We start from the raw sequence: 25,651 nt of genomic DNA on the forward strand, positions 1-25,651 counted from the left end.
TTTTGGCACGTAAGGGAAAATTTCCAGGCAGAATTAGTAGGACAAAGTCACAGAAAGAAGAGATTATGACTTTTCACAATTATTAGTCGAAAAGTTAGATATACATGGTGTATAATTGAACAAAAGTGCATACCAGTGGACACAATCGTAACATTCATGATCATAGACTTTAAAGTGTGCAATAGGAGTTGTATTCTCATAAACATTTGCATATATATCAGCCAAAAGTACATGCAAGGGCTGAAGCGGCAGATCACTGATCCCAAGAGCTAGTGAGGTAAACACTTCCTGTCCTTGAAGCTCTAATATTCAAGAAAGGGCTTGTGACCCAGTTGCGTCCACTGTGGAAGGAAGACATGGAAACTCATCCCTCATATGATCTCCCGCTGCTTTCGTTCTGGAGTAGCACTCAGGCAGCAAAAAGGGTCTTTACAAAATGAAAGAACCATTTGTAAGCGTGTGAGTGATCATAGATATTAAAACCCCAGCACGTTCATTGGCCACCATGTCCATAACATTAATGAATGCTTCGACTCATGGGTCAAACTCGCGTTTCAACCTTTTCGACTGCGCTCACCATCGCCAGGTGTGGCATATCATGAGGATGCAAGAACATGCTGTGTCTCTGGACCATTCCGCAGTTCAAGCTGTGGGATTTTGGAGGGAATGTTTGTGTCAGCTAGTCTGAGGGTGATGTATTAATTCTTGGTTAGATAGAAGAACACCATGATGTGCACAGAGTATTGGCAAAACTTGCATGTTATTGACTTACTGACAAGAGAGAGAAATGTCATCTAGAAATGCAGAATGTGACACTAGTGGGACAAACACTAGACAAAAACTGGATTCGGCCGAACGAACGTTTGGTGGAGATGGCGCTGAAGATTGAGCCTCCTGCGGACAAGGGTCAGCTATGCCCATGTCTATTGTTGTTATCTGAGAGGAGTAAAAAAATGAAATGTTTGCTGCAAACAGGGTTGAATCATGAGTTAGATGAAAACTGTTGAAGTGAGTTTGAAGATATGAAAAGTATAAAAGAAATCCCCATTCAGGCTGTCATTTCATATTCAATTGTTCAGTCATTACTTCTGCTTCTAGTACGCATTGTAATGGCGATGTTCTGAGTCACATTCAATGAGATAAGAAAGGGTTAACAATGGTGTGAAGGGAGGTAAAGAGAGGATATTCCCTCATTTAGTGCGAAGAAGCACCAATGATATTTAGATCATACGCGTAAGATGTGTAGTATGAGGTACACACAAATCAGAAGTCATTCGTGCATTTTCATACCACAAAGGAAACAGGACTTGTGGCTCAAAGAATTTCTTTGTGAAACTGTAATTTGCAAGATTGCAACTTTACTAAGGTGTGTGTAGTGGAAAAGGCAATGGCTGGGTGGAATGCGACTGTAAGAAGTGAGTAGGAGTTGTATATATATTGAGAGGTATTTTCATTGCAGATGAAGCGGTGAAAGAGGATGAAGCACATCAGATGTTTTTCCAAATATAGATTTCTTTAACAATGGGTGGTTCAAAGTAAGAATTAAGGGCTGGAACTCTAAGTTTAAGGAAAGGAGCATATTAGTCTTGACGCAGATGATATAGGTGAGATTAGCAGGTTTAGCACACAAATATCATATTGTGAGAAAGGTATAGGCATGTGGCTATGTATGTTAAAATGGTGCCCTGGGCGGAATTAGAAATTGGGGATGTTGTAAAAGAGTGTAAAGCATGTGCGAGAAGTGATGTTGTGCAAGAAAAAAGGGGTACCAACTCTTTATCCGTCAGAGTCTCTGGTCGATGCATGGTGCAAACTGGGACTAAATATCTTGAATCTATTTGAAGTTTAGGTAGGCGAATTTTGTTATGTGTTAGTACTGACTGAAGATCATTTAACATGGCCAGAAGTGGAGCATTCCACAAAGGTATCGTTAGAATGTGTTAGAGGCTTCTTAGGAAGTGTGTTAATGTCCTAGGGATGACATTGTGACACATAATGCTGAGTAATTTGCCATCTAAATGTATGCCTTTGTATCATCTTAGAGTCAATGGTTTGGAGGAGAGTACTAGTAGACAGTCTGCAGTTAGTGGAACCAAGTGGGTGGCCATGCACAATGGTTGCAGAGGAGGTAATGTAGGCAAATCATAATAAGAACCATTCAAATAGTGCTGTGAGCCATTTTGCCAGAATGAGTGTGGACACTAATGACAAGCCTGAATATGGCTTGGCTAGTTAAGGGTAGTAGTTTTGTAATTGATTTAGGTACCTAGAAAAAACAAGTGGAAGGGAAACTGTTGGGGTAAAAGGAATTTTATGATGATTGGATGCATGTGAAGAAGGACACGTATATGGCAGTTGGTGTTGCTAATTTGAGAAAATGAGTGTAAAGCTATAAGATTGAGTCAACTCTTTGGAAACCATACATATGAGGGACAGAAAGTGGGGAAAGAATGGTTCACGTTGTAACAGGGATCGAATTGTGAAGGTGAATTGAGAAAAAATATAATGTCATAGACATGGAAGGGGACAGTGAAACATCGGAGTTGTTTATAATTACTTGGCAGTAAACAGCACTACTCCCAGTTCTTACACCTCACCTCCTATTCCCAATGGATTGAAGACTTTTAGTAATGGTCCTTACCAGAGTGATAACACGGAGAAGAGGCCGCCAGAATCACTCTCAACCTCCCACACCGTACTAACATCACACCACATATGAAGGAGCTCTCCTGGCTCCCCATACACAAACGAGCCTATTCAAAATCCTCACCCACACTTTTAAGGCCCTATATAACACTGGCCCAGCATACCTCAACAATCGCATCTACTTACACAAAACTGCCTGACACCTCTGCTTGTATGGACTCTTATTTGCAAAAATCCCACGCATACGGAAAACTAGATCTGAAGGTCGAGCCTCTACATCTCTCTTAAAGCATGGGGAGACCTAACGCTACACATAATATCCTCCTCCTCACTCCTTGAATTGTACATGAAGCTGAAGACCTGGCTTTTCAGTTAGTCCCACTGGGCCCTAAGTGTGCCTAGATGCACACATGCTCAGTGTCAGAAAAGCCTAACAGGTGACAGTGCGCTCTTCATATCTACATAACATGACATAACATATCCCATACTTGCTTTCTTTCTTGGATTCTATTTACTAATTTTTTTAATGCCATGCATTCAAGTATATTCACTGACTCTTGATTGATATCTAAGCAAGCCGAGGTGTTCTAATAACATAAACAGATCTCCTCGAGCACTCACAAAATAAGAAATTACTATATATGTAGGTATAATCTTCTCATATATTCCAAATACCAGTTGGCATAGTCAAGTAGAACGCTGGCTACCGCGTGGACGTTGGATATACATGTCCTAGCATCTGAATTGATATACTTGATCGTGGAACTTTTGTGAATACTGGGACAGAGGGAGATTTTGCCCTGTCTGTGTCATTTGAAATTTCCGGTGTGTTTGTTGTCAAAAGATATTGTAAGACCCCGCAGGAATGGAATAATATGGTTTATGTGTACCGAACGAACTGTGATGGTTGAATAGTATATTGGATTTTGAATTATTAGGAAAACAGCCCTGATGAAGTCGCTATGCCATACTTGAGCACGACGAAACACGTGTTGGCTGCTATGTGAATAGAATTGCTGAAGCTGCATTAATATGGAATTTTAGTGAACAATAAATTGGTCTTGGAAAAACGAAAAAGACTGCTGTATGGACATATTCGTTCAGGCTGCATGAACTTGAAATTTCTGTGAGAAATATACCACCTTTGGAAACACCAAGGTTCGTGGATTTATATATGAACTTTTGTACTTCTTGTGACTATGCCAACTGGTATTTGGAATATATCAAAAGATTATACCCTCATATATAGTAATTTTTTATTTTGTGAGTGCTCAAGGAAATCTGTTTATGTTAGGACCCACATTGTGGATCTAGTGGGTGTGTATGTTAACCATATCCTCTCTTCTGGTAGCACCGTATTATTACCTTGAATATGAGCATTACTGTTTTCCCCTGCTGAGAGCCCATATCGCTTGTTGGTTACCAAATCATACTAGTGTTCTAATAACAATGGGTTTGTTTCTACACAGGGCAAATATGTTGTCTGCTTTGACCCACTCGATGGCTCCTCCAACATAGACTGCTTGGCATCCATCGGGACTATTTTTGCCATCTACAGGAAGGTAAGTTTTGGAGTGACGAAGATATTTAAGATCAATAAACATGAATTACTGTGTAGTAGGCAGAATCCCCTGTTGGCATTACATGATCCTAGTTTACTTCTCAAAGGCTTTCCAATTAAATTAAACACCCAAAACAAAAGAAACAGTGAGAGGTATAGCACATAGACATGACGACATTCATCAGCATTGCTGCATGCTGCATATTGATGATGTAATTGGGTGAAGAGTAACTTGGATAGAGATGGTTCAAGGATGACAAATAGGGCCAGGAAATAGTAAAGATGGTGGGATGGTGAGCTTTTCAGATAAAATAAGAAAGGGGAGGATGGGAGTCAAGGGGGGGGGGGGAGGTCCAGTAGCTTTTGCCCTAAAGTTTCGATTGAGGTGAAATCAGTGTGGAATTATCATTGAGGGAGAAAGTTTTACCTAATACTTTTGTAACCGGAAATGAAGAGAGGGTAGATAACAACTCACATGGGGACAGTGTTAGGAGAGGTTGACAAAAAGGGTAAGATGGGTAAGGCATGCAGGGTGAGGATGGAGTAGGAAGTTGAGAAGATGTGAATGTTTCTGCTGCTAAAGGGCAGGGGAGATCATTAATAAGCTGAAAAAGAGAAAATAGGGGGACAGGGTGAGCCATGTGCTTCTCATCCAATTGGATATGATCCGAGTGTTGAGAGATTTCAAGCGAGGAGAGATATTTATTGTAATTATTAAGAGAGCTTTTTAAAGTATGAACATGACCCAATGGTATCCGAGAGCTGTACAGAGAAAATAAAAACAAAGCCCATGCCATAAAAATGCATTATCAAGTATCAGCAAAAACAAAGACCAAAACAAAAGGTTAATCCAGAGAAAAACCATAACCCACTCCATTACATATTTATAGTGTGTCAGGAACGAAAGGTCTTCAACAAATTGTTCGTAGTCCACGATTGCCCTTCGGAAGTGCACCAGCTAAGTTAATTATACCTGTATCTCGTCGAGAGTGCGTCAGGTAGTCCTGGAGTCACACCTGACCAGATCGTTATGGCAGGAATCTATTTTGTAAAATCCTTTTGACCTCTTTCTTGAAGCACTGGTATAAGGGGTTCATTGAAATCTCCCATGTGAGAGAGTTCCAAATGTTCAGGGAAAATCCAGAGAAGGTTTGAGTGAAGGTCTTCTTGTGCTGAATCTGGGAGGTTCCAGCAAGAGGATGTATGCACTCCGTAGGGAGCAGCTGCCTACTGAGATTGTGCGCTTTTGAGTAAGGTACATTGGTGAGCCACAGTGCATGAAACTGTATGCGAGGCATAATATATTCCTGTGGATCCTGGCTTCAAATGGGAGCCAGTGGAGAGACTTGAGAGATGGTGTGATTTGATTGAAATGTATTTTTCCTGTTATGAGACTTGCTGTGGTTTTAAGGGTCGCCTTGAATGGTGCTGTTCATGATATTGGTAATCACGTTAGGGTTGCACTACTATAGTCAAGTCTGGATTCAATTAAGGAACCAACTGCGATTTTGAAATCTGGAGGGGGTATGAACAGTTTCACCTTCTTCAGGAGTCTTGTTTTTGGGAAGGCGGACAGAGCTGGAAGGAATCTTCTGGTTTCATAGGAGTTCCCCAACGGGAAAAGAAAGATTGGGCATTGATTTGAGTTTAGTTGATTCTATTTAATATTGTGCTTTCATAAGGAAAAACTGTACACAAGGACAGCCGACACATGTTTCGCCCTCAGTGGCGCATAGACCTGGGGCTTTTATTTAAGGCTATTAATGATGATATGTATAAGAGAAAAAGTGCAAAAGGAAAACATTGGAACAGAGTACAGAATCAGAATAAATAAAGTAAAAATAAGAATAATATCCAATGCAGGACAATGTCGAAAGGCAAGTTGATGAGGAATATAGAGAGGGAAAAGAAGGTACCCAACCCAAAGGATGTGAAATAAGGCAGAAAGATATGTACACACCAGAGCAAAATGTGACAGAAGGATTTTAGAAGGAAGACAGAGACCAATAATGGCTGGAACGTCATTGGTAAAAATTTTAATTATATAGATGCAATTTGAAGAAGCAATTTTGAAAGAGCATACATTTGACACAATATACAACATTGTCCTTGATTGACTTGTCAGTAGGAGCTGCATCTTCCTTGCTTCAACTCTGGGTTCATGTATTTGAATAGATTTTTCCAGCCAACAGTGGAACACTTGGAACAAGGCCTTAGGCTATAATGTGAATATTCAGACAGACAGACATAATGACATGCGCTAGAGTCATTGCTACAGATGTGCCACTGAAGTCGCGAGCTTACACTTTCATTATGACGGGCACATGGATGCAGAAGGCGTGCATGCTTATGCACTACGTCACTCCTGATATAACTAGAACTTGAGTCCCTAATGTTTGAGGATGGACAGCTCTTTGGTCTGTGCTGGAATATGTTACACTCTGCAGGTCTGTGCTGAATGGCGTTGCACACCTTATTTAACTTGGATGTTGTTTCTCAAAGGTTGGCTTTCATTGGACCTTGTTTTTGATTTCTTCACTTGCCGTGGGTGTTGTGGCTAGGTCATTCTCTTCCATTGGATTTTGTTTCCAAGTTCTTCGCTTTCATTCTTTGCTGAAGGTAATGGGACTGTTTTTTTCACTCCGTGGGTGTCGATAATCCCTGTGCGGTTCTATGTTGCTGCCCAATGTCTTTTTTATCGCCGTTCTTTCTGGTAGCAACTTATTCCCAAGCTGTTCTGGTTCAGTGACAGATGTCACCCTTTCTCCATTTCTCACACAGATCTGTTATTGGGCGATGGTGGTCTGGTGCCTGGCACTGGCTTTGCCATATTTCGTCTCCTCTTCCAGTGCTTTTGGAGATAAGGTTTATGCCACCAGATAGGTTGATAATGTGACTTTGTTGTGCCTGGCAGTCTTGATTGTCACTTTTCTAATGACACCTTTGTTTCTTTATCTTCCAGCTAGTAGCTTGTTGAATTGTATCTTCTCAACTGATGTCTTTTGGACTTAATAGGCAGTGTTTGGCATTCTTCTTTTCTTCCTGCCCATCTCGGGCCAGGTGCTTCTTTGTTTTAGACCACTGCAGGACCATGTACTTTTTTTCTTCTGGGCCACTGCAGGGATAGACTCTTCTTTTGTGATACTTGTTTGGGCTGGGCATTTTTCCTCTTTTGATGGTCTCTGCTGTACACCTGTTCTTTCAACTCTTTCTCTTCTGTAGGTCTGAGCCGTACGCCTATTATTTCATTCTTCCTCTTCTGTGGGTCTGTGCTGTAGCCCTGTTCTTTTGTCCTTCCTCTTCTGGTGGTCTGTGCTGTAGCCCTGTTCTTTCATTCTTCTTCTTCTGTTGGTCAGTGCTGTAGCCCTGTACTTTTGTAATTCCTCTTCTGTTGGTCTGTGCTGTAGTCCTGTACTGTTGTTATTCCTCTTCTGTTGGTCTGTGCTGTAGTCCTGTTCTTTCGTTCTTTCTGAAAATGGCACTTTATATATATTCTTACTGCCTCTTCGGTAATTCTCTGCTAAGGAGAGCTGTCATCGTGCCAAAATAGGCAACACTCCCCATCCTTCCCACAACAATAACCTGGATAAATAAACTTCTTTGTGGAGAAAATTTCTACAGGTTTATTTGCATTACAAATATGCCAACATGGTGGGTTATCTTACAGGCGATCCCAGGGCAGGCAGCCCCTCGCTGCCTGCCACCTCATGAGCCAAATTACACCGCTGCCTATCCAATCGGTGTTTGTCAGATTTGGGGGAGAGGCTAACCCCTCCCTGGTGGACCGTCAGTCCACCCCATTCCCTCAGAAGGGGGGCGGAGCGTTCCAGGCAACCCCCAGTTGCTCAGGTCCACAACCGCCCATAGGACTTACGCCGCACCGTCGCTCCTCCAGTGTCTAACGCGAGGGCCTCCCTGGGGATATTTGGCCTTAGCAACCTTGTTGTGCTCCTGCAGAGGGTACCCCTCTGTACCTTACAGCATCTGGATCGCCCTGTAACTCCGCCTGTAGCACAAAATAATAAGTTAGACAACACACACCCCGACCCCCTGCCCGTACGCCGGGAAAGCGGCAGGGAGAGAAACAGTATCAGGGCTGCGGGAAAAGAGGGCGCCCAGTGTGCGGGAGAGGTATATGTACCTCGCCCCCGGCTCACTCCTGCCCGGAGGTGATGCGCATGCAGACCCTAGGGGGTTGCAAACACTGGGAGGCCACCTTGTGTGCCCTCATGTGGCACTAAGGGGGGGGGGGGGGGGGCGCCCTCAGGAGGGTCCCCTTCGTGGACCCGGGGCAGCCCGTATTCTGTGAGCTCGCTTGAAGTAAAATGTTATTCCTTCTTCTATTTAGGGGATCTGTCCAGGTTTTTGGCTTTAAAATTTTGGTCACCCTATTCTTGCTGGAGATGGTGGTGCTTAGGGTTGCTGCAAAGCTTGTCCCTAGATATGTTATATACGGTGCTAAGCCAGATAAATGACTGCCCCGGTAAACATGCAGTGGGGGCGGCATTTTACTTGTGCAACTAGGGCCATCAGAAGGCAGGGCAGAGAAGACATTACTCCGTAGGCTCTGCCAGTCCTGCCAAGCGTCACGCAACACGTGTGACGCCCACGCATTTCGGTGCTGTGATCCGCATCACCGCACTGAAATGAAATGTCACGCATTTTGCCAACGGTGCCTGTCACTGTGCCCGTCACGGTGTGGCTCTCTCTGCTGCTCGAGGTGCCGGCCGCCTGTGTCCCAGCAAACAGTTAACAGCAGTGCGCAGCTCTCTGAGAGCTGGCGCTACAATGTATCGGAGTAGCACTTCTGTGCCGGTGCGGGCTGCCTGCCCTAGTCCTGATACGTGCAGCCAATCATGATCACCGGTGTCACCAGGGTGCCGGGATTAATAAAATCCGGATGTGCGGTACTCCTGCATCACATCTGCCGCCAGGAACTGACAGGAAGTTAGTCGGCGGGGGAATCTGAGTGAGCGTGCAGGCTGTTATGTTATGTTATGTTAATTAAAATTTGTAAAGCGCGCATACGCCCATGGGCTTCTTGGCGCTGAGGAGAGATAAAAAACATAACAAGAGAGATGCCAGCAGGAGTCACTATTTCAAGTAGGCCTGTGTAAATAGGAAGGTCTTAAATGCCTTTCTAAAGGTAAGGAGGTCCTTACTCTGTCTAAGGGTCAGAGGCAGAGAGTTCCACAGAGAGGCTGCTAGAAAGTGGAAACAACTGCCTCCCTGTCGCTTTCTCTTGAACCGGGGTACCTCAAGTAGGTCTTTGTGGGCTGATCGCAGACTGCGCGAGGGGGTGTATCTCCCTATCAGTTGCCTTATGAACAGGGGACCCTTGCCTTGTAGAGCCTTGAAGATGATACATCTGGCTTTGAATGCGGCTCTCTGAGCCACAGGTAGCCACTGCAGTTTCTCTAGCCCTAATTTAATCGATTCCCATTTAGGTACCTTACAGATCAGCCTGGCAGCTTGATTCTGGAGGTGTTGCAGTCTTCTGAGTTGGCCTACAGGCAAACCTAGGTAGAGACTGTTCGAAAAGTCGATGTGGGAAAGGACTAGGGCAGTAACTACTTGAATCAGGGCTGAGTGGGTAAGAAGGTGTGCAATTTTTTTTATTTTTCTTAGTTGGAAAAACCCTGAGGAGACTACTGTTCCGATCTGGGAATTTAAGGCAAGGTCCTCATTAATGGTCACTCCCAGACTCTTTACTGATTGGGACTTTTTGGGAGGGAGCCCCATATCTGAAGGCCAGAAGTGTGGGCCCCAACTAATCTTGCTCTTCCCGGGCAAAATCAATTCTGTTTTCCCCGGGTTTAGTTTGAGATGGTTTAGGGACATCCACCTCTGAATCTGGATCATAGTTGCCTGAAAGTCTTCAACAGCATTAGGTGAGTTTAATGTAAAAACTAGCTGTAAGTCATCTGCATAGTTGTATGCAGTGACTTTGTACTCTCTCAAGGAAAACAAGAGGGGCCGCATGTATAAATTAAATAATAATGGGGACAAGGAGGAGCCTTGGGGGACCCCACAGAAGGAGTTAATTTTGGAAGCTGTGAAAGACCCTAGCCGAACAGACTGGGTGCGTTCAGATATGAAAGATTGCAGCCAGGCCAAGGCAGAGTCTCTGAGGCCGGCCTGTTCGACAAGGTTGACCAGGATGGAATAGTCAACCGTGTCGAATGCTGCAGACAAGTCAAGAAGCACCAAAGCCTGATGTAGATTTTTGTCGGCATTAGACCTCAAGGTGTTCTGGACGGCCAATATCACTGCCTCTGTGGAATGGCCAGGCCGAAAGCCTGCCTGGTTAGGTTGCAAATAACCAGAATCTTCCACAAAGTTTGAAAGGCAATTGGTGGCATGAGCCTCCAAAATCCTTGATAGGTAGGGCAGGAGGGATATAGGCCGGTAATTAGTGAGGTCGAGAGGGTCTATACCAGGTTTTTTAGTAAGAGGAATCAATAAGGCCTGCTTGAAACTGCGGGGGACCGTCCCGGACATGAGTGAATTGTTGAGCAATGGTATCATGCCTTGGGGGATGGCACGACCAATTTCCCTCATGATATGAGGGGGGAAGACATCCTCAGGAGAACCTGATTTGACTCTAGTCAGTAGGTCTAAAAAAACTTTTGAGTCGATGAGAGGAAAAGAGTGTAGTGTTGATGGGTTGAAAGAGCTGTCATCCAAAGGGGCGCAAACTGGGAGTTTGGATATATTCTGTTTAATCGCAAGTATCTTTTCGCTAAAAAAGTTATTTAGGGAGTTGCAGAGTGTTTGTGTAGGGACTACCGGAGGGGAGGTTCTATCGTCATTACATAATTCATTCACAATTCTGAAAATTTCTTTTGACTTATTGGTGGAACTTAAGATTTTCGTAGAGAAGTAAACAGTCTTGTGATTATGTAAGATTTTTTGATATGCTTTCCTAGCTAGACAGTAGGCTTCCCTAGCTTGTGGGCAATAGTTAGATCGCCATACTCTCTCCCGTTGTCTAACTTCCAGTTTTAATTTTTTTAGCTCAGGTGTAAACCATTTATGAGCATCCATGCTTCTAGAGCTACCAAAGCAAATAGGGGGAGCATGGACATTGATGGCTGTGTTTAGCCATTCTTTAAGCCTAAGGTCTGCTACCTCTACATCAGTACTCTGTGGGGGAAGGGAAGTGTTTAAAGAGTTTAAAAAAGCTGGCATATCCACAGAATTTCATTTCCGAGTGGTCCTGCTAATTTGCAGCTTGAATTGGGTGATTTTGTCTATATGGAATGAGAAGCCTATGCTAAAATGGTCAGACCAGCTGCAAGGTTTTATGTCAATGGAGTGTACTGGTAGGTTCGAAGACCAGATTTGGTCGAGACTGTGGCCCTTCTGATGGGTCGAGGTATTGATATGTTGTGTTAAATTAATATGATTGAGAAGGTCCTTCATCTCTGCTGCTTGAGGATCTAGGCCGTGTGGCTCAGCTGCCTCAGTTGGTGCAGTTGCAGTAAATTTACCCGGGCCCCGGCGAGCTCAATTGCCGTCGCCGAGAGGGACACTGGACTGACGGACGGTCACTGGATTGGACAGGCTTTGCTGACTCGAGGACTCACTAACTGTGACCAGGTGAGGCTCAAACGGTAATTGCAGTGGTGGCTTGCGGCCTGAGCTGCAACAAGTAATGTGAAGTAAGACAGGAGTGGTGCAGTGCTGCAGCCACCCGAGTGTGTGTGTGTGTGACTGTGCTCTAAATGTGAACACAGTCCCGCCCTTGTTTGCTGACATCTGTTTGCAGTCAAGCCATCAGTGTTTCTGGACACTGTAGCATTTTACATACTTTGTAAATATTTAAACTCACCATGATTATAAAATATTACATTCTGTGCAACACGACCTCCAGAAACAGGAAAAACTTTCAATCCCCATCGCTTAGGCCAATGCATATTTGACCATGGTGCCGTAAATTCAAATTGCAGAGGCCTCTGCACACCACCCAAAACGTTGCGCAGCACGGACACTCCCATGGTGCAGGCCTACAGCATCTGCACCAGACACGACTCCAGCTTGATATCGGCCACGCAGAGATGATCGGTGAGCAATGCTTTGTGAGTGGCCCTTCACACGTCGTCCACGCAAGGCTGCTCCAGCAGCGAGAAAGCCCAGACCTGGCCCCCGAAACATCAGAAACAAGAAGTAGGCGACCAGCATCAAGCAATAGAGCAGGCAAGGGTTGGGCCATAGCACTGTTGGCAGCGTACTCCTCTGCACCCTGGGCTAGTACCCGCCGACGGTGCCAACGTTTCACAGCTGAGTAATAGGTATGAGTCTAGTATTGTAGCAAACATAGAGGGGTTCGGGTATTCTACATATTAGTCAGAGCTTGACTATTTGAGAGGCGTGTTTGTACAGCAGCTACACGAGTTACGTTTTGCTTGTAAACACTGGAGTAATTTAAACACCACTACCTGCAATCCGAAAGAGGCAAATGAAAGTGTCCTTCTTCAAGAGGCCAGTATATTGAGCGTTGTTAAGTTGTTACACCAAAATCCATTCTTTATAGAAATGCTGAAGGAAGTGCTATTTAAAAAATACGTTTTTATGATTATATGACTGGATACACCTAGGCCTTGCATTCTTTTTCGAAACCCCAGTGACTGAAATGACCTCAGTTCCCTTTCAATTTACTCTTCTTAATGCAGCTGCTATGTGAGTGCATGTGGATCCATTGTTCCTGTGTCTTTATCGCTTGATTTTGCTCGAAAGAAAGTGTCACTCATAGTCGTCTAATGTCCCTCATATTTACACTGAAATTATGAAAATGTCACACAAAAGCAATCTGAAACCTTGGCAGCTATGCTCTGGTCTCAAGCAGCAAGCAGCATAATTTATAGATTTTAAAGCAAGGCTTGTTTATTAAAATAAGGCAGAGAATACATAAAACCATTAGATGGCGCCAGAGGGTGGAGTTGCTGTGTTTTCAAAACACGTGCTTGCGACATTTGGACCTCTGCCAATTGTTTGCCCAGGCTGTTCAAAAACCTCAGAAAAAGACATGCCTGTGTGTGACTGTTGATGGTGCGAGGCTGATGACGCGTTCCATGCTGCAGTAGAGAGCTGCGTCCCTCTTCACTTTCCTTTACTGTTGTGGTTTTCTGACGTGGGGTGTCCTTAGTCTGGGGGCTCTGGCTGCCGGATGCAATGGTTTTTAAAGTGGTCTACAGTGAAAGTGGCAGTCCAAGATGCAAAGGTTATCTTGGCTGTAATCGTATGAATGAGGAAATCACTAAGGGAAGACACCCGAAGGAGGTCAGACTGGCTGACGTGATACCCAGACCCTCAAGGTGTAATATGACCTACAGACAGTAAAACTGCTTTAGAACTCTGCAATAATGGTGTAGGGTTTGAAACAGTGGAAGCAAATAAAAGGTGAATACAAATCTTGAAAACACTGCATTTTCACGAAATGACGGGGAACGGTTCACGGGCGGTAAGAAAGAAGGAAAACATGGGGGCATATTACCAAGCAATAGCGATAATTATCGCTATTGCTTGGTTAGAGACAAAAATTTACCGCTGAGCTGCGGCGATTTTTATCGCAGATAAACCTTGGTATTACCAAGGTTTATCGCAAATGCGATAAAAAACGTCCGCAATGCATGAATATCGCTGAAAAATCCGCGATATTCATGCATTACCGAGCTAATGCTCTTAGCCATGTTATCCACCTCCCATTGGATAACATGGCTAAGAACTGCTCAGGGCAGGTGTTAGCTTTTGGAGATATTCGCGCTTAGCGCGAATATCTCCATAAGTTGGTAATAGGAGATAGCGATGTTAGCGACTGTTTCCAGTCGCTAACATCTTGGCACACCCACTTTGCATGTCATTAGTGATAAATATCACTGACATGCAAAGTTGGGCCCAAGATGGTCGCTATCTCCTACTAGCTGTCGCTAACTGGTGTTAGCGACAGCTAGGTAATAGGGAGATAGTTTTATCTCCGCTGTCTTGGCTTTTAAAGCCAAAAAAGCGGAGATAAACCCCCTTGATAATATGCCCCATAGTTATGAAAAACTGGCGCTGTCACTTTGAGACAATGTATGTATCCAAAGCCGAGATAATATTGTAAGAAGTAATGAAAGAAACAGCCAGCTAGATAAGGTATAATGCACATTTTCCATTTTATTTACATGTAGTCAATTTATGATCTGAGCCTGACTGGAGAACAACAACACAAATCTTAAAAGGGCGCCTTTGCTTTCCTCACAAACCTGTTCCAGCCGGTTTAGTCACCTGACGAGCTTTGTTTGTGCACTTACAGTTTGCCTCAGGCAGAAAAGAAAATATGTTCAGTTATGAGAGAAAAATATCGGAGCCACTAACAGTCTCCTGACAAGCACATGTCATGATGTCACAGATGTTCTGCAGGACTGAGGCCGCCTCGAGGGCCTGGGAATCCGTGGGAGGAGAAGAGGTGCTATAAAGGTGATCGAGAGAGACAAGGAGAGAAGAGGGCAGAGTTTGTAAGGATAAACATTAGGAATAGAATGAGTTTCCCCAAAGTATGGCTACCTCCTCAGGCAGCAGAGTGACAGGGCATTGTGGGTAGCCGCCAGGGCTTTAAGTGGGACGAAAAAAACTGGGGGTCTCTCATAGGGGCGTGGCCGATGTAATTAGGGCATGGCTTAAAACACGTAAGCTAGAAACCTGTGCTTAGCATAGTGTGTTGCCCGACTGGTAATTTGCTGCTTCTGTCATTGCATCCAGATATATAAAACAACAAGTAACATTACACCTACAACAAGTCAAGACTATTGGTTTTGGCAATGCTTGTTAGCTGCATAAGATAAGTAAGCAACAACTATAGCTTTGTTGTATAGAATATTGAAAATGCTTCAGTTCTGAAATGATGAGTCTGTGAAAGTATTATGCGAGTCTCTTTGAAGTTACATCAAAGGCAGGGAAGGGTGGCTCTGCTGCATATGTGCGATTTTTGTTTTTATCCTGAGGGTGAGGGCAGAAATGGAGAGCCGGATACGGACCTGTCTCAGCACCTGCTTTTTAGAATGGCTGGTGCTGAGCAACGGCAGGTCCTGGCCCACTTAAAGCCCTGGTAGCTACCCTTAGGCAAAGAGTCAGCTGAGCAGGAAGATGGAAACAGGAGAAGCAAGAGGGGCGTCAGTATAGCCATGGAGTGAGTCAGTGAGCAAAGGAGGCGGAGAGCAGATGGGTTAGGAGATCAAAATGAGACAGGCAATGTCTGAGCAGAGAAACAATATTTAGAGCGCAATATTTATGCCAGATGATACTTCTAACAATGATCTGACTTACAACCAACTGTATTTTTAACTCTATCAATTTCCTCAGCCTCGCCGTTTCAGTGCTTAGATCCGGACAAATTTTACTATCATCCAATCATGTTTCTTTAACAGCCACCACCTTCAATATGCTCTCTGATCAAAAGAGTAGCAAGCACAGTCCAAGAGCCCTCAGTTTCGCCCTTAGCATTGTTGCGACCCCCAGATCGTTTTCTAAGTTTATGCTGATCCAGTTCTGGGTGCACTTGATATAAAGTAAACAAGAGTGCTACATGCTCGAAAATAGACCCTTCTGGAATCTCAGGCCAACCAGTGATCCTCAAGTTTGTTGCTCTGCTAGTATTCTCAAGTCAATCAGCATTAGTTTCCAACTCCAATCCGGATTCAGAAATGAAGGCTGAATTTCTGTGCTCTTCCCCTCCATTTTACCAACAGCTATTCCTTCTTTGATGGATGAAGTTGCGGTTGTTTTTAATATCTTGGTCTCAAGTCTGTTCTTGCAGACCTTCACTCTATATTCAACATTGTCAGTCTTCTAAACTAAAATATCCAGAGATGCCATTAGGCCCTGACTTTCTTCAATTATTTGGGTATGTTGTGGTGTTGCAGGCTTCTCGTCAGTGCAACTACAATGAACACAACACTCTGTCATGTAGTTCCTATAAAAAATATACAGGATCTGCACGTTTAGACAACATGCACTGTAATATTTGTGTCAGACAAACTCTGATCACCCCCACCAGGTATGTTGGCCTTTTTGTACCAACTAGCTCACAGTGCCACTAGAATCTCCTCTTACCAAGAAGAGAATAGTTCCTGGCAACCATCGAACATGACAACCATGATCCCTCAGGCCAGTGGAAACAATATATTACTTTTCGCTCAGTCATTCGTGCCCTTTTAGTCTGTCTCAGAGAAATACACAGAAAAAACAGGCTGGGCGTTTTCAAAAAGAATTTATTGAACAGTTGTTATTCTGATGTAGAATAGATGAGCTGCAACAACCGTTAGGCAGTATAAGATATAAATGATTAGCAGTGCGATAAAAGTAAATGGATGGTATAGCTCTACCTTCTTACTATATGCATGAATACATATGAATATATAAAACATGATAAAAGATGGGTACTCCTTCGATGCCTCCCCAACTAGATGCACCTAAGTGTACCTAGCATGTATGTAGTTGTTAAGCCAAGAATCCATCTAGGATTTAGTCAACCCTATTACTGGAAGTGAGAGACTGTGGGACCCCGCCCTGGTCTCGAGTTGGACACCCTGCGAGTGATGTTAGACCACAGTGAGCTGGAGTGTTGGCGTGCAGGAACCTCAGCGTCTCTGGTCAGTGTGTCGGCCGTGAAGTCTCGGTCTCCTCTAACTGTCTAAGCAAGATGTGATGTATATATGCCCATAGGTCTCCCCAGGGGTCCTACCTTGCTGTATTACTGTGTCGGCCTAAGGATGATGTTGGACCTGAACTTTGTACATAGATTTTATATAGGAGCTGGTTGTCCAGCTGTGCTTCCAAGAATCCTCATGCATAATGTATGAGATTTTGAACTAGGGAAAACCCGCGTTCTGACTGCAGTGTAATATCTAGTTAAAAGGTCAGTCCCTGTAATGGGTGACAAGTGTAATGTAGGGAGAGAATATAGGCGGCGGGTAATGAGATTACGTGGGTCCTATGTTATGATATCTATATGGAATATAACAACTCGTCTAACACAAAACAGTTGTACATTGGCCCAGGCTCTTTCACTTGCTTTATCCCAATTCTGCAAGGTTCTCTGAAACAAATTTTGTCCTTTTAATATGATCAGAGGCAGCAATCCTAACTTTTCCTCATCCTTTGGAGGGTATCTGCGCTCTGATCTTCGTGGGGTGATAATCAACCTGGCACACATATAACCTGGTCATGTGGGGTGTCATGAGATGTGTCAAACCTTTTCCCCTTGTCTGAATGCAAATGTGAGGCGCTGGAGTGCAGGTCCATGTTGTTCCTTCCTGCTCCCCTGCCTCCAGTGAGACCAGATGCTTTAGACCCTGATCAGCACTGAGGGAACATTTTCCTTCTGCTGCTTCCCTCTTTCCCAGTCTTATTGTGTCCACTCTGCAGGCTCCCTGGCCCTGCCAGAGTCAGAAGGCCAGGGTGACAGAGCTCCTACATGGGAGCTCCTCCTTGGACTCACACATTGCGAGCAGAGGACAGCAGGCTATTTCGCTCTCTGTTGTCAGACTGAGAGTCCTTTATAGGCTGACACCACGCGTGGAGTGTGATCCTCTCATGTGTGTGCTCCAAGAATAGATCTTGGTTCCAGCTGCAGTAGACTGGGGCAAAAGGCAGGGAGATCCACCAGGTTGCATGGAGCTCAAAGCGTGACGTCCACTTTTCAGCCCTCCTGGACATGCCACACTTTGTAAGATTTAAAGACCAACATACTAGGGGGTTTGGGATTGTTAGCCCATGGAATTTTGGATAAATGTAGTAGTAAATGTTGAGCCCATTAGGTAAGTTTGTTTTAAAGACTGCTTTGCATGGACCTGGTGTCACGCTTGGACTAGATGCATGGGTGTACTGGAACTACGTAAATTTGGGTCGAGCTATCATCACAGAGAACCTTAGTATTAGCATCACATTTATGTTAAGTGCCCCTAATTTTAGGTTTCTGACATCATTTTCTTATAAAAACAGCAATTTTTACATGTACACCAGCAGCGGCCAGTGGTGGGAGTGCTGCTGGTTGCTGACGTGGGGCGGGGGAGGGGGTAGTAAACTCCGGAATACGGCCGCACAGAGGTAAGGACACAAACAAATCAATAAAATGAATTTTGTTGCGCTCGCTGCATCGCATTTGGCCGCTATGGGCCGCTACTGATGTACACACACTTGCAAACCCTCAACACACTCAGCTATCTTACTGTGATTGTAACTTAGGAGCTGCCAGCTTTGAGAGAAGGCTTTTGTGGCCTGTGTCTCAAAGCACAGATCATCCTATATTAGAACTGGAAAGCTGGAGAATGCACACAGATATCTGCAATAATGGCCCTCTGCCAGTTGAGCATGTATGGGTGAGAGCTATGCCTTTCCATGCTATAGGTGAACCCCTCAGTCACTCATGTTTAGAAAACTGCATTTTTCATGTTAGAGTTTGGAGTCACACTTTGAATATTTGTCACCTCTAGTGGTATCCGGGCTAACAGATTTTCAAATGGAAAATGGTGTTGTCTAAACAAGCAGGACTGTGTGAAGTTGTCACAGGTGACATGCAGCTATGAGTACGCAATGTGGAGATGGTAATTACAAACATAATAAAAACTAACAAGTCAGTGAAATGGTTGATATACCAAGTGGTACGTATATGCATATTGTTCCGCTGCTACCATTAACGATTAACTCAACACTTTAAAGTGGGAAAAAGCTATAATTGAAGGCTGCTTTCAGGCCTGCGCAATCACTGTATAGCTATAAAGTTTCTTAGCAGGCAGTACCAGAGGCTCCGACCTATGTGGGTATGCCTCAAAATGCCCCTACTCAAAAGCTGAAGAGGGAGTGGGCGGAGCCTGGTGCTTGGGGCTCAGAGGCTCACGTCCTTTCTTTTTCCTTAGGCGCTCCCACTTCTTAGAAGCTAGACCATCAGGCTTCCATGGGCCATGCCCTGACCAAGTGCAATGTGGCCTGGATTAGACTTCTAGCACTGAAGATCTCACCCTTGACGTTTTGGCACTTCTGTTTTTTATTAAACAGAGTAAAATTGTTTTAGATTATTCACATTCCTCCAAAGCGTACTCAGAATTGCTCAAAATATGGCAAACTCTTTGAAGGAAACTTTCTGGTCGCCATTCAAGTCCATCATCTTCATCACCTTCTTTGCCATGCCCTTTTCTTTCCCAGAGGCAGATAGACTTGGGAACTCTTCCTTCAGAAGCTTGGTCAGCTCTTCCTGGTCCAGCTCTCCATCCTTACCATCAGTTCCAGAGTATTGTTTGAATGTCTGGATCACAGCCCCACACAGCTGTTCCAGATGCATCTTGAATGTTCCGATCGCAAGCCTCAAATCACAAGCAGTGCGCTGAGGGTGCTGGAAGGAGAAGCGTACCCGTGACATTTTGATGTGTGCTCCTTGGTGACACCTATACTCTTGATGACATGAGGGATGGCACAGGGTGCAAGCCCTTGCCTTTTTCGCTCCAGCATTTCAGGAAGACACAGTCTGCGGTATTGTGTAGGAATACACCTTCCATGTCATGGCGTGAGAGCACTGACTTTATGGCAGGGAGTAAGATTACCAAGCGTTGAGGTAGTTTAGTAGCCTCCATTCAGTGCTATGATCTAACTACAGATTGTAACAGAGTTTGAGAGCATGAGTTCTTAGGGAGGTCTCAGTGTTCTTAGATTGTTTGCATAGGCCAGCCCTATGCCACACCTCTTTAACCGACTGCAGGTGCGCCTTCAGGTACAAGAGGTGAAAGCCGTATGTCTGACGGGGAACATTCAATAAAGAAAAAAATGTGGCACTGGTGCTTGTAGGCATGTTAGGACTATTGGCACAAGCATGTCCTATGCACTGTCCCTTCGAAATGATTCAGTCGCTGCCTTTGGCAGAAAGAGGACAATTGGGTAGGTCATGAAGCACATAAGGATTTTCAACCAGTCAACTAAAAGGCAGTTCTTTATGCTGTACTGTGCTGGGCTTACAGGATATTGAACTTAGAGAAGTAAGTAAGGGAAGGAGTGAGCTGATTGAGTGCCATGTGTCTGTGTGGTGGGGCAGTAGGGAAAGGAACGGTAAAGCAAAATTACATAGAGAGGCGCGCACGCCAATGAGTGATTGAGTTAGTGAATGAATATGTTAATATATAAATATATATATGCAACAGCAATTTCAACCACTTCCGTTTGGACGGCGAAGCAGGAACTCAGACCGACCACAGCATATTCAGGCAAAGTAAAGTTTTATTTTTGTTCTTCCATAACCAGCAAGACGCGTTTCGGGCTTCAAGAGCCCTTGATCACATACAGCTATATGGGTGGTATCTTACACTTTAAAAAATTTTTTTTTATATATATATATATTAATATATAAAAATTCAAATATGTCATGTGCCTGTGGTGGAAAACAGGTCGAGAACAGGGTATTTCATGGGTTCCTGTAAAAGAAGCAGTGAGGAGCATTTCAGACTATGCTTTACCGTCTCTAAATTGTTTTCAGATTTACTGAGAATATTCCCATCCTCTTTTTTAGGTCTGGCGAGAGGACAGCACCTATTGAATAAATAATGTATTTATATAATGCACTTACTTCAGCTAGCCCTCTTCGTCGGTCTGTTTCTGTACCATTCACATTTTTTCTTCTGCCTGCAACAGCAGACAGCATGGTCGAGTCCAGCAGCCCACTTCAGCCATTGGTAAATTCACTGTAGTTCCCTTAGGTGGCAGGTACTACTATGGCAAAGTATACTTATTGAGACCAAAAATATGAATTTTTAGCCATTTTTGTATTTTGTTTTACATTGATTCGACTGATGAGAACCCATCAGCTTACCCAACAATAAAGTACGTTTTGCACCCCCCCCCCCCCCAAAAAAAGCAGGAACTGACAAAGCCGTATGGCTGGTAGCCAATATCACACCTATTTGGGTTTGCCAGTGCTTGTTTAAGCCTAGTTGCCAGAGTAAGTTCAGCAACATGGGCGATTGGTGTTTATGGGCAATAGGGGCGTTGCCCTGCCACCCTCCGGAAAGAGGCAGAACGGGGAAAATAAACACAGCAGCTGAAAATCTATTGCTGCTCTGAGGTGGTGTGCTGAATCTCCTGGGCGAACTTTAGTGAACTTTGCAGATGTCCTACTGGGCAAATGCCAGCCGGGCGAGGTTTTCTTCGGTCTACAGGCACAAGCTACAGCAGTGACATCATATGAGAGGGAGTGCTGAATTAGAAAGCCATGGATCCATTTGCTTTTGGGCTGCATGAACAATGGCCCTGAGTTAGAAAACTCCATGCACTTCAACCGCTGCGGTTGGGGCAGGCTGATAAGGGCAAGAAGGCAGTGGGTGGCAACCATTTTTTGTTTATCATTTAGTGGCAGGCCACAGGAGGAGTACATGGGGCTGCTCTCCTAAAAGTAACACGTGTTTAGTACTGCAATTGTTTTCACTATGAAAATAAATTATGGAGCTGAGCTCCTTATCTCGACTATAGAGTCCAAGAGAAGGAAAGAACCAGCTGAGGACAACAATTTCACCAGTGGACTAAGAGGTTATGTGGAATTCGGCCTCTGCATCAGGGGCCTCATCACCCCCAACCCCTCCCTGCATTAGCAGCTACAGAGTGAATGGAGCTCTTGATTGGCCTTTTACTGTTTGCAGCTTGGCAGACAAAGGCTCATAATTAACTTGGGAGGGTGAGTGAGTGGGTGGGTGGCTGGTTCGATGAATGGAATGAATGGTGGATGATAGATGCATGGATGAATGAGTGAAAGGATGGATGTAAGAATGGAAGCACGAGAGAGAGGGAGGGTGGATGGATGGATGGATGGATGGATGGATAGTTGAAAGGGTGAATGAATGGAGGAGTGAAAGGATGGATTGATGGATGATAAGAGAAAGGATGGATTGATGGAAGAATAAGTAAACTGAAGGATGGAGGAGTAGAAGTGTAAAAGGATGGATGAGTGGATGAACAGATGGAGTGAAAATGTGGATGGATGAGTGAAAGGATGGATGTAAAGATGGATGAGTGAAACAATGGAAAGATGAGTGAAAGGCAGGATAGATGGATGTCTAGATGAAAGGATGGATTGATGGATGACTGAAAGGGTGAATTGATGGATGAATTAATAGATGGATGAGTGAATGAAAGGATGGATGGCTGAGTGAAAGGGTAAATGAAAGGTTGTAGGAATAGATGAATGATGGATAGATGGGACAGAGGGTGGATGGATCAGTTTAAGGATGGATGACTGAGTGAAAGGGTGGATAGATGAATGAGTCAAAGGGAGGATGATGGAGTGAAAGGATTGATAGATGGAGTGAAAGGGATGATGGATAAGTGAAAGGATGGATGATTGAAAGGACAAATGAATGGATGGATGAAAGGGGGTGGATAACTGAAAGGATGGAAGATTGAGTGGAGGCATTGGTTTGATGGATGTGTGTCCCTGGACCAGTGGCGGACATCCTTTCTGGGATCCACAGCTACACTACACCACCCTTGTTATGTGGTGCATTTTCATTGTACCAAGGGTGAATTATTATTCACTCTAGGCACAATAAAATAAAATGCAGACCAGCTTCGGGTCCGGCAACAAACTGAAGCAGCTAGTGACATTGATTGCTGACACAGGTGGATGAAGGTGCCTGCGTCATTCCACCACTGTGAGCATGTCTGTGTGACTATGAGTGTGAGTTAAAGTGACAAAGAGTGGGTGAAGGAGTGAGTCAGAGTGAGCGAGAATGAGTGACAATAAGGACGATTATGTGTGAGAATTAATGTGAATGAGTGAGGGAGAATGACAGTGAGTGTAACTGAGTGTTACAGTGTGTGAGGCACAGAAATTCAGAATGAGTGGGACTGAGTGAGACAGAGTGGGTGAGAGTAGAATGAGTGAGACTGGTTGATTCAGTGAGTCTGAGTGAGTCACAGTGAGACAGTCAACTTATGGGTTTATTTACAAGAGGCCTACGCTGCAGGAGCTCCTTTTTTCAGACGCTCTGGTGGCTCAGGTCTTTCAATCATATCTATGGGCGATGCAAAGGCACCCTGCGTGGGTTTGCGCGGCCTGATAGATATGGAGTGAGACAAGGCAGCGCAGAGCTCTGCATGCTTGCTCTGTGTCAAGGAGGCGTTCCATTGGCGTTGCAGTGGTTGTTCCTGCGAAACACCCATGGATTTTGCCTCTGCCCCATATTTACAAAGTCATGTAAGCCTGGGGCAGCACCAAAACCTTACGCCTTCCCGTAGTAGGCATGACTTGGAGAAATGTTTTCATTTCTCCTAGTTTTTTCCTCTTTCCATGTGAGCTGCAGAACAAGGACAATGCCTCCATGGATTTTTTTTGTGCAGGAAGGTGTTCCTTCCTGCACAAAAATAATTTTGCCAACAATTTTATTTATTTATTTATTTTATTGGATTTGTATTGCGCTCAGCTACCCTCAATGGGTTTCTCGGCGCCAGGGACAGACTGAAGAAAGAAAACAAGCAAGTGCAAAAATGAGATCACAAAATGAGGAGATCAAAACAGAAAGGTCTTCAATTTTTTGCGAAACGCCAGAAGATTAGTTTCTGTTTTTAACGCCAACGGAAGAGCGTTCCACATCTTCGGTCCAAGATATGCGAACGAGCGACCTCCCATTTTAGCCAGTCGGATTCTTGGAATCAAAAGATTGCCATTATTAGATGACCTTAAAGAACGGCCAGGTAGATAAGGCTGGACAAGGTTCAGGAGGTAAGTAGGAGCAGAACCCTGACGGATCTTGAACAAAAAACACAGTGTTTTAAAAGTCACGCGATCTGAGATTCTCAACCAGTGTAGGTCACACAAGGCTTGCATTGCGGACGTTCTCCGTGGAACATTACGCAAGAGGCGAGCGGCTGAATTTTGTACCACTTGGAGTTTATTAATTGTTGCTTTGTCCGCTCCAAGATAAAGCACATTGCCATAGTCAATGCGGGACATCACAAGGGCCTGAACGACAATTCTGCGGGTGGACTCAGGCAGCATCCATAAGATCTTCTGCAGCCAGCGTAAGATGGAAAAACAGACTGCAGCGACCTTAGTCACCTGCTGCCTCATCGAGAGTTTGTCGTCAATCAGGAAACCGAGGTTACGAGCAACAGGCACAGGGGTAGGCAGAGGACCCATATCACAGGGCCAGTGTCTAGAGCCCCACAGATCTTTATGCTTGCCTAATATGATAACCTCGGTCTTATCTCCGTTGAGCTTCAGCAGATGGTCTTGCATCCAAGCTGCAACGCGAGATAGGCCAATTTTGAGGGCAGAGACTTCCTGGGCCCTGCTGCTAGAAAGAGAAAACACAATCTGCGTATCGTCTGCATATGAATATATGGACAGACCGGCGTCCTCTACGATGGAAGCAAGAGGTCTGATGTAAATATTAAACAACAATGGGCTTAATATAGACCCTTGAGGGACGCCGTAAGCTGAAGAATGAATCGCAGATTCAGCCTTGTTTGAGAAAACCTGGAAGGTGCGCTCATTGAGAAATGAGGCCACCCAGGCAAGCGCTGATCCATCAACACCAAGGGAGCGGAGGGACTCCAAAAGAGTGGAATGAGACACGGTATCAAATGCAGCGCTTAAGTCAAGAAGAATAAGCGCAAAGGTCTCACCGCTATTGATACCGTGTCGGACTCGCTCGGTCACCCCAAGGAGTGCGGATTCGGTGGAGTAATTAGCGCGAAAGCCTGATTGGGATGGATGGAGATATCCCACGTTTTCAACAAACTCATTGAGCTGAGTGTTGACGTCACGTTCCAGTATTTTGGAGCAGGCTGGTAGCAGGGATATAGGCCTAAAGTTGGCTAAATTTGTGGTGTCAGCACCAGATTTTTTGAGCAAGGGGACAACCATGGCATGTTTCCATTCCTGTGCCACCAGAGATTCGGTGAGAGAGATGTTTAATAACCTCATTAAGAATCTCCGTGGTTCAAGGGCTAGTTGTTTTAGTATCTTCATAGGAACTGGGTCCCGAGGAGATCCCGAACGGATACTATTTAGACAAGACAGGAAGGAGGAGTCATCAAATGGTAACCAATTATAAATAAATACAGTGGGAGAGAAAGAAACACTGCAAGAAGGGCCAGGTTGAAGGGAATCAGTTGGCAATGAGAGGGGGGCCAGAGATTGATAGATGCCCTCAACCTTAGATGTAAAGAAATCCGCAATGGCATTAAATTGTGTGCCATCCAGGGCCGGCATGGAGGGAGTGGTGTCTGCTCCTGTAAGTTTCTTTACGGTGGCAAAAAGAGTCCGAGGACAGTTTTGCGCGAGGGTAATAGTAGAAGCAATATAAGTGGCCTTGGCACGTTTACAATTTGCATGGTAGACTTTCAATTCGTCTTTGTAAGCCACCTTGCAAGGAGTGGAGTATGAAGTCCTCCACTTCCTCTCCAGGGCCTTACATTTGGCACGCT

General features: G+C 44.5%; 1 protein-coding gene across 2 annotated transcripts in view; it reads left to right on the forward strand.

Moving 5' to 3' along the window:
* LOC147727140 (fructose-1,6-bisphosphatase isozyme 2) overlaps positions 1 to 25,651 on the forward strand; it is a 326,433-nt gene that overhangs the window by 67,300 nt on the left and 233,482 nt on the right. For both annotated transcript variants that reach the window (XM_086961191.1, XM_086961190.1), the window contains exon 3: positions 4,116 to 4,208. In XM_086961191.1, the coding sequence (XP_086817317.1) occupies positions 4,116 to 4,208 (93 nt within the window). The remainder of the gene's footprint in view (positions 1 to 4,115; positions 4,209 to 25,651) is intronic.

This window comes from Lissotriton vulgaris, chromosome 3_1 (genome assembly GCF_964263255.1).
Source record: "Lissotriton vulgaris chromosome 3_1, aLisVul1.2, whole genome shotgun sequence".
NCBI lineage: Eukaryota > Metazoa > Chordata > Amphibia > Caudata > Salamandridae > Lissotriton > Lissotriton vulgaris.